Raw genomic sequence first — 9,621 nt, 5'->3', positions numbered from 1 at the left:
TGTGTGTGTGTGTGCGCGCTTCTGTCTCTGTGCGCTTGTTTCTGTGCGTGTGTGTGTGTGTGTCTGTCTCTGTGTGTGTCTGTTTCTGTGTGTGTGTGTGTGTGTGTGCGCGCTTCTGTCTCTGTGCGCTTCTGTTTCTGTGCGTGTGTGTGTCTGTCTCTGTGCGTGTGCAGGTGTAGACACACACGTGCACCGTATTGCTCACAGACTGGGCTGGGTCAGGAACCCGACCAGGAACCCTGAGGAGACACGGAAGGCCCTGGAGGAGTGGTTACCAAGGTAACCCGCGGCAGGTTGCTGTCATGAGTTTGACGTTTGCTTTCTGCTGCTGAGTGACCGTTTTCTCGCCCGATTTTGTTTGCCGCCCTGCAGGGAGCTGTGGTCGGAGGTCAATGGGCTCCTGGTGGGTTTCGGGCAGCAGGTTTGTCTCCCTGTCCGGCCTCTGTGCTCCATCTGTCAGAACCAGCATGTCTGTCCCTCTGCACACAAGAACTGAGACCGTCTTCAAAAACAGAACTGATCCCGTGCACATGCCTCACCTGCTGTGCACAGAGCGAGCGAGCGGCTGACGTCACTCCCTCATCTGCATCCCACAATGCAATGCTCCACACAGGTCGCGCCTGCGGAAGGTTTTCCTGCTCAGAAAAAAACGAGTTTGTTTGCAACACAAACATTTATCAAAGTGCACAGGAAAGAAAACCGGTCTGAGCAGAGTGTGCACGTTTCGGCCAGACAGTAAAGTGCAGGTTCACAGAGAGGAGGACCCCACTGTGCACGCGCACACACACACACAGGGTTTGGTTTTGTTCGATTTGAAGCCGTTCAAATGAAGCACGGTTCTGTCTTAATTTTCTACTGTTTCATTTGTCTGTTGTTGGCAGGAATCTGAATGACAGAATGTTCTTCAGGTTCTTTTGATGTTTGGAAACAAGTCATCAAACTTGTTGGTTTTTAGTTTCTGTTTCACAATAAAGCTCTTAGTTGTACGATGTTAATGTGCTTTGGTTTTTATCTCCACAGTCTGAAATACAGGGCGTCTGTCTGTCTGTCTGTCTGTCTGTCTTTGCTTGTATCTTGTCTTTGTCAGCTCATGTTCTTTCACAGGAGTTTTCTCTGCTTCCTTTAAGATAAGACTTTATTGATCTCACAGAGGAGAAATTCACATGTTATGTCAGCTGTTAAAAAACACACAAGATGGGTGCGAGTAGAGGAAAATATACATCAACCAGTGTGTGCAAGGATAAGCAATAATAATAATACTTGTAACAGTACGAGACATAAGAAATGAGGTAGAAATAGAATATATATATATATATATATATATATATATGCATACATAAACATGATTGGAATTGAAAAAAAAATAGCATCTTATTTACAATATGTGAAGTGGAGTTTAGATGTGATAAGGTGACATTAGTGCAGGGATTTGTAAACGAGTTGTTATTTCATATGATTTGTGGACATATTAATACTGCACATGATATGTAGACAATAATATTGCACATGATTTGTGGACATACATATTATTGCATGTGATCATTACCTCCGCCAAGGAGGTTATGTTTTTGGTCGCGTTTGTTTGTCAGTTTGTCAGCAGGATAACTCAAAAAGTTTTTAACGTATTTTGATGAAATTTTGAACAAGTGATTAAATTTTAGTGGTGATCCAGATCATGATCCGGATCCAGGAATTTTTTAAAGGATTCTTCACCATTGCGGGATAGGGGGAATTTTGACATTCTGTTTTCTAACTCCACAAAAACAAGACAGAAAGGCTTGAAAAAAATTAAGGTGTAACACAGTCAAATGTTCTATCAAACAACAAAGTTTGGTGATGATCGGATCCAGATTCCGGATCTGGTGATCCAGAATATGCAAAAATATAGGGAAAATAGAAAATGTGTCAGTGTGAGGTGACAAATGAAGCTAGAGATGCACAACTAACAACAAATTGTAGCTGAATCTGTACTGATTCAGTAAGGTGTCATCAGATTTGATGTAGCTTCAAATGTTACGGAGCTAGATCCAGAAGAAAACCGCCATTACCGAAAAATCGTTTTTATACAATAACGTTTGAACTAATAAAGACATAAAAGTGATTCCAAGTTCTAGGGGTATGTTTTCATGGTCAAGGATGTCAAATATAAAGGAAAGAAAAGTGTTATGTATCATAGTTTTGGTTGTAACACTGAATTGTTGAACAGATCACTGTACCAAGGAGGGAATCTCTTTACGGTCAGTGACCCTATGGCCTTGGCGGAGGTTTTGTTGTGAAAGTGTAAGTACACGGACCCACAACAGGGGGCGCAAATGAACGGACAATGGAATAGGTCAAATAACACACTTTACTGTTGTGAATATGCACAACAAGAACAACAGATTACAATAATAGACAAAGTCGAATTCACAAGGCTCGAAGATAGGAGACGCCTCTCCAAAGTAGAACCGGAACCACACGGTTTCCTCCGCCACCAGACCCCGGGAATACTGGAGCCGCCAAGTCCCGAACTCCCAGGTGGCCACTGCCTCCGCGTGTCGGACCTGGTACTGCTGGCGAGGAACAAAGGACAATTAAAGGAGGGCGCGCTCGCACCCAGGAATCCGAACGGCAGGTACGTCACCTCCACCTCTCGTTGGAAAATACTCAGAGCAAAACACAAAAGTCACAAAGATCACTGTTAAACAGCCAGCTGAGCACGTTACCTTCTCAGTAGAAACGATATCTCGGCGATGAGGTGGAGATGCCGTCCTGCTGATATACCCCTGCAGATCCAATGATTGATGACAGCTGTCGCAGGTGATGGGTGACAGCTGTCACTCTGGCTGCTCCTGCAAGGCGGCAGCGCCCTCTAGTGCCTGGAGCCCGCACTCCAGGCAGGGCGCCCTCTGGTGGTGGTGGGCCAGCAGTACCTCCTCTTCAGCGGCCCACACAACAGGTTTGCACTCTCTGAGTGCTTCTAGTTTCACAGTGTTATTGTACAGTCTGACAGCAGCAGGGAGGAACAACCTGCAGTATTGTTCCTTCTTGTACTGAGGGTGCCTCAGTGCAAGAGAGAGAGAGAGTATGAATAACTCTAGAGAGGAGTTATTCATGATGGATTTGAGCTTGGCTAACACCCTCCTCTCAGACACCTCCTCCAGAGAGTCCAGAGGACAGCCCAGGACAGAGCTAGGCTTCCTGACCAGCTTGTTCAGTCTTTTTCTCTCCCAATCTGTGCTGCCCGGGGCCCAACAGACGACAGCATAGAGGAGAGCAGAGGCTACAACAGAGTCATAGAAGGTCTTAAGCAGAGGTCTGCTCACTCCAAAGGATCTCAGTCTCCTCAGGAGGTGGAGGCAACTCTGGCCTTTCTTGTACAGGGCATCGGTGTTGTGAGTCCACTCCAGTTTGTTGTTGAGGTGAACACCCAGGTATTTGAAACTGTCACACCCGGGCAGGATAGACCTCACAGGCTGAATTAACTGACTTCATCCTTGAGTGAGCTAACAGGAAAGAAACAGGTTTCCAAGGATATGGGTGTGAAAACTGAAAACATTTAGTTGTCTGTTCTAATAGTCCCTTTGGGTGCTCCCTTGTTTTGTACCCGGGGTTGCCACAGCAAATCCAAGGTGGATCTACATGTTGAATTGGCACAGATTTTATGCCGGATGCCCTTCCTGATGCAACTCCACATTACATGGAGAAATGTGGCAGGGGTGGGATTTGAACCGTGAATGATTTGATGAAAAAAAGAGAGAAGAATAAGAAGTGTTCATTGAGAAATTAAATTGTTCTGTGAATAGAAAAGTAGATGAAATACAGTAGTGTTCAGAATAATAGCAATGCTATGTGAGTAAAAAGATTAATCCAGGTTTTGAGTATATTTCTTATTGTTACATGGGAAACAAGGTACCAGTAGATTCAGTAGATTCTCACAAATCCAACAAGACCAAGCATTCATGATATGCACACTCTTATGAAATTGGGCTATTAGTAAAAAAAAAAGTAGAAAAGGGGGTGTTCACAATAATAGTAGTGTGGCATTCAGTCAGTGAGTTTGTCAGTTTTGTGGAACAAACAGGTCTGAATCAGGTGTCCCCTATTTAAGGATGAAGCCAGCACCTGTTGAACATGCTTTTCTCTTTGAAAGCCTGAGGAAAATGGGACGTTCAAGACATTGTTCAGAAGAACAGCGTAGTTTGATTAAAAAGTTGATTGGAGAGGGGAAAACTTATACGCAGGTGCAAAAAATTATAGGCTATTCATCTACAATGATCTCCAATGCTTTAAAATGGACAAAAAAAAAAACAGACGCGTGGAAGAAAACGGAAAACAACCATCAAAATGGACAGAAGAATAACCAGAATGGCAAAGGCTCACCCATTGATCAGCTCCAGGATGATCAAAGACAGTCTGGAGTTACCTGTAAGTGCTGTGACAGTTAGAAGACGCCTGTGTGAAGCTAATTTATTTACAAGAATCCCCCAAAACGTCCCTCTGTTAAATAAAAGACGTGCAGAAGAGGTTACAATTTGCCAAAGAACACATCAACTGGCCTAAAGAGAAATGGACTGATATTTTGTGGACTGATCAATCAATCAATCAATCAACTTTTTTCTTATATAGCGCCAAATCACAACAAACAGTTGCCCCAAGGCGCTCCATATTGCAAGGCAAGGCCATACAATAACCATGAAAAACCCCAACGGTCAAAACGACCCCCTATGAGCAAGCACACAGTGGGAAGGAAAAACTCCCTTTTAACAGGAAGAAACCTCCAGACTGATGAGAGTAAAATTGTTCTTTTTGGGTCCAAGGGCCACAGACAGTTTGTGAGACGACCCCCAAACTCTGAATTCAAGCCACAGTTCACAGTGAAGACAGTGAAGCATGGTGGTGCAGGTTGTGGGCTGGGGTGTTTGGCTGGCTTTGTTTTCTGTTTGTCCCTCCAGGTGGTATGCGTTCAGGACTGAGTGGCTGAGTATTAGGACCTCACCCTGAACACCTGAGGCTTGTTTTCACATGCAGGTCATCAGGGCTCACAGCTGTGGTGTATCTGTCTTGATCAGAGATTGCTGCACTTAAACCTTGAATCAATCAATCAATCAATCAATTTTTTTTTATATAGCGCCAAATCACAACAAACAGTTGCCCCAAGGCGCTTTATATTGTAAGGCAAGGCCATACAATAATTATGTAAAACCCCAACGGTCAAAACGACCCCCTGTGAGCAAGCACTTGGCTACAGTGGGAAGGAAAAACTCCCTTTTAACAGGAAGAAACCTCCAGCAGAACCAGGCTCAGGGAGGGGCAGTCTTCTGCTGGGACTGGTTGGGGCTGAGGGAGAGAACCAGGAAAAAGACATGCTGTGGAGGGGAGCAGAGATCGATCACTAATGATTAAATGCAGAGTGGTGCATACAGAGCAAAAAGAGAAAGAAACAGTGCATCATGGGAACCCCCCAGCAGTCTATGTCTATAGCAGCATAACTAAGGGATGGTTCAGGGTCACCTGATCCAGCCCTAACTATAAGCTTTAGCAAAAAGGAAAGTTTTAAGCCTAATCTTAAAAGTAGAGCGGGTGTCTGTCTCCCTGATCTGAATTGGGAGCTGGTTCCACAGGAGAGGAGCCTGAAAGCTGAAGGCTCTGCCTCCCATTCTACTCTTACAAACCCTAGGAACTACAAGTAAGCCTGCAGTCTGAGAGCGAAGCGCTCTATTGGGGTGATATGGTACTACGAGGTCCCTAAGATAAGATGGGACCTGATTATTCAAAACCTTATAAGTAAGAAGAAGAATTTTAAATTCTATTCTAGAATTAACAGGAAGCCAATGAAGAGAGGCCAATATGGGTGAGATATGCTCTCTCCTTCTAGTCCCCGTCATTACTCTAGCTGCAGCATTTTGAATTAACTGAAGGCTTTTTAGGGAACTTTTAGGACAACCTGATAATAATGAATTACAATAGTCCAGCCTAGAGGAAATAAATGCATGAATTAGTTTTTCAGCATCACTCTGAGACAAGACCTTTCTGATTTTAGAGATATTGCGTAAATGCAAAAAAGCAGTCCTACATATTTGTTTAATATGCGCTTTGAATGACATATCCTGATCAAAAATGACTCCAAGATTTCTCACAGTATTACTAGAGGTCAGGGTAATGCCATCCACAGTAAGGATCTGGTTAGACACCATGTTTCTAAGATTTGTGGGGCCAAGTACAATAACTTCAGTTTTATCTGAGTTTAAAAGCAGGAAATTAGAGGTCATCCATGTCTTTATGTCTGTAAGACAATCCTGCAGTTTAGCTAATTGGTGTGTGTCCTCTGGCTTCATGGATAGATAAAGCTGGGTATCATCTGCGTAACAATGAAAATTTAAGCAATACCGTCTAATAATACTGCCTAAGGGAAGCATGTATAAAGTGAATAAAATTGGTCCTAGCACAGAACCTTGTGGAACTCCATAATTAACTTTAGTCTGTGAAGAAGATTCCCCATTTACATGAACAAATTGTAATCTATTAGACAAATATGATTCAAACCACCGCAGCGCAGTGCCTTTAATACCTATGGCATGCTCTAAGCTCTGTAATAAAATTTTATGGTCAACAGTATCAAAAGCAGCACTGAGGTCCAACAGAACAAGCACAGAGACGAGTCCACTGTCCGAGGCCATAAGAAGATCATTTGTAACCTTCACTAATGCTGTTTCTGTACTATGATGAATTCTAAAACCTGACTGAAACTCTTCAAATAGACCATTCCTCTGCAGATGATCAGTTAGCTGTTTTACAACTACCCTTTCAAGAATTTTTGAGAGAAAAGGAAGGTTGGAGATTGGCCTATAATTAGCTAAGATAGCTGGGTCAAGTGATGGCTTTTTAAGTAATGGTTTAATTACTGCCACCTTAAAAGCCTGTGGTACATAGCCAACTAATAAAGATAGATTGATCATATTTAAGATCGAAGCATTAAATAATGGTAGGGCTTCCTTGAGCAGCCTGGTAGGAATGGGGTCTAATAAACATGTTGATGGTTTGGATGAAGTAACTAATGAAAATAACTCAGACAGAACAATCGGACAGAAAGAGTCTAACCAAATACCGGCATCACTGAAAGCAGCCAAAGATAACGATACGTCTTTGGGATGGTTATGAGTAATTTTTTCTCTAATAGTTAAAATTTTGTTAGCAAAGAAAGTCATGAAGTTATTACTAGTTAAAGTTAATGGAATACTCAGCTCAATAGAGCTCTGACTCTTTGTCAGCCTGGCTACAGTGCTGAAAAGAAACCTGGGGTTGTTCTTATTTTCTTCAATTAGTGATGAGTAGAAAGATGTCCTAGCTTTACGGAGGGCTTTTTTTATAGAGCAACAGACTCTTTTCCAGGCTAAGTGAAGATCTTCTAAATTAGTGAGACGCCATTTCCTCTCCAACTTACGGGTTATCTGCTTTAAGCTACGAGTTTGTGAGTTATACCACGGAGTCAGACACTTCTGATTTAAAGCTCTCTTTTTCAGAGGAGCTACAGCATCCAAAGTTGTCTTCAATGAGGATGTAAAACTATTGACGAGATACTCTATCTCCCTTACAGAGTTTAGGTAGCTACTCTGCACTGTGTTGGTATATGGCATTAGATAACATAAAGAAGGAATCATATCCTTAAACCTAGTTACAGCGCTTTCTGAAAGACTTCTAGTGTAATGAAACTTATTCCCCACTGCTGGGTAGTCCATCAGAGTAAATGTAAATGTTATTAAGAAATGATCAGACAGAAGGGAGTTTTCAGGGAGTACTGTTAAGTCTTCTATTTCCATACCATAAGTCAGAACAAGATCTAAGATATGATTAAAGTGGTGGGTGGACTCATTTACTTTTTGAGCAAAGCCAATAGAGTCTAATAATAGATTAAATGCAGTGTTGAGGCTGTCATTCTCAGCATCTAGGTGGATGTTAAAATCGCCCACTATAATTATCTTATCTGAGCTAAGCACTAAGTCAGACAAAAGGTCTGAAAATTCACAGAGAAACTCACAGTAACGACCAGGTGGACGATAGATAATAACAAATAAAACTGGTTTTTGGGACTTCCAATTTGGATGGACAAGACTAAGAGTCAAGCTTTCAAATGAATTAAAGCTGTGTCTGGGTTTTTGATTAATTAATAAGCTGGAATGGAAGATTGCTGCTAATCCTCCGCCCCGGCCCGTGCTACGAGCATTCTGACAGTTAGTGTGACTCGGGGGTGTTGACTCATTTAAACTAACATATTCATCCTGCTGTAACCAGGTTTCTGTTAGGCAGAATAAATCAATATGTTGATCAATTATTATTTTACTATTTACCAACAGGGACTTAGAAGAGAGAGACCTAATGTTTAATAGACCACATTTAACTGTTTTAGTCTGTGGTGCAGTTGAAGGTGCTATATTATTTTTTCTTTTTGAATTTTTATGCTTAAATAGATTTTTGCTGGTTTTTGGTGGTCTGGGAGCAGGCACCGTCTCTACGGGGATGGGGGTAATGAGGGGATGGCAGGGGGAGAGAAGCTGCAGAGAGGTGTGTAAGACTACAACTCTGCTTCCTGGTCCCAACCCTGGATAGTCACGGTTTGGAGGATTTAAGAAAATTGGCCAGATTTCTAGAAATGAGAGCTGCTCCATCCAAAGTGGGATGGATGCCGTGTCTCCTAACAAGACCAGGTTTTCCCCAGAAGCTTTGCCAATTATCTATGAAGCCCACCTCATTTTTTGGGCACCACTCAGACAGCCAGCAATTCAAGGAGAACATGCGGCTAAACATGTCACTCCCGGTCCGATTGGGGAGGGGCCCAGAGAAAACTACACAGTCCGACATTGTTTTTGCAAAGTTACACACCGATTTAATGTTAATTTTAGTGACCTCCGATTGGCGTAACCGGGTGTCATTACTGCCGACGTGAATTACAATCTTACCAAATTTACGCTTAGCCTTAGCCAGCAGTTTCAAATTTCCTTCAGTGTCGCCTGCTCTGGCCCCCGGAAGACATTTGACTATGGTTGCTGGTGTCGCTAACTTCACATTTCTCAAAACAGAGTCGCCAATAACCAGAGTTTGATCCTCGGCGGGTGTGTCGTCGAGTGGGGAAAAATGGTTAGAGATGTGAACGGGTTGGCGGTGTACACGGGGCTTCTGTTTAGGGCTACGCTTCCTCCTCACAGTCACCCAGTCAGCCTGCTTTCCCGGCTGCTCGGGATCTGCCAGGGGGGAACTAACGGCGGCTAAGCTACCTTGGTCCGCACCGACTACAGGGGCCTGACTAGCTGTAGAATTTTCCACGGTGCGGAGCCGAGTCTCCAATTCGCCCAGCCTGGCCTCCAAAGCTACGAATAAGCTACACTTATTACAAGTACCGTTACTGCTAAAGGAGGCCGAGGAATAACTAAACATTTCACACCCAGAGCAGAAAAGTGCAGGAGAGACAGGAGAAGCCGCCATGCTAAATCGGCTAAGAGCTAGTAGCTACGCTAAGCTAGCGGATTCCTAAAAACACACAAAGTGAATAATGTGTAAATAATTTAGAGGTGATTCAGCAGAAGGAGTGCTTTAGTTAAGGCACGTGAAGATTACACTGGGAAACAAATCTTAATCTAGATAACT

At 43.1% G+C, this 9,621-nt stretch overlaps 1 protein-coding gene across 1 annotated transcript in view; it reads left to right on the top strand.

Moving 5' to 3' along the window:
- Positions 1-505, top strand: part of LOC117526365 (endonuclease III-like protein 1) — a 50,388-nt gene extending 49,883 nt beyond the window's left edge. The window contains 2 exon segments of the mRNA XM_034188427.1: positions 174-279; positions 373-505. Coding sequence (XP_034044318.1) covers positions 174-279; positions 373-496 — 230 coding nt within the window. The 3' untranslated portion in view covers positions 497-505.
- The last annotated feature ends 9,116 nt before the right edge of the window (positions 506-9,621 follow it).

The sequence above is a fragment of the Thalassophryne amazonica genome, chromosome 15, assembly GCF_902500255.1.
Source record: "Thalassophryne amazonica chromosome 15, fThaAma1.1, whole genome shotgun sequence".
NCBI classification, from domain to species: Eukaryota; Metazoa; Chordata; class Actinopteri; order Batrachoidiformes; family Batrachoididae; genus Thalassophryne; species Thalassophryne amazonica.
Note: the sequence above shows the minus strand (reverse complement) of the source record. Positions and strands in the feature narration are given on the sequence as shown.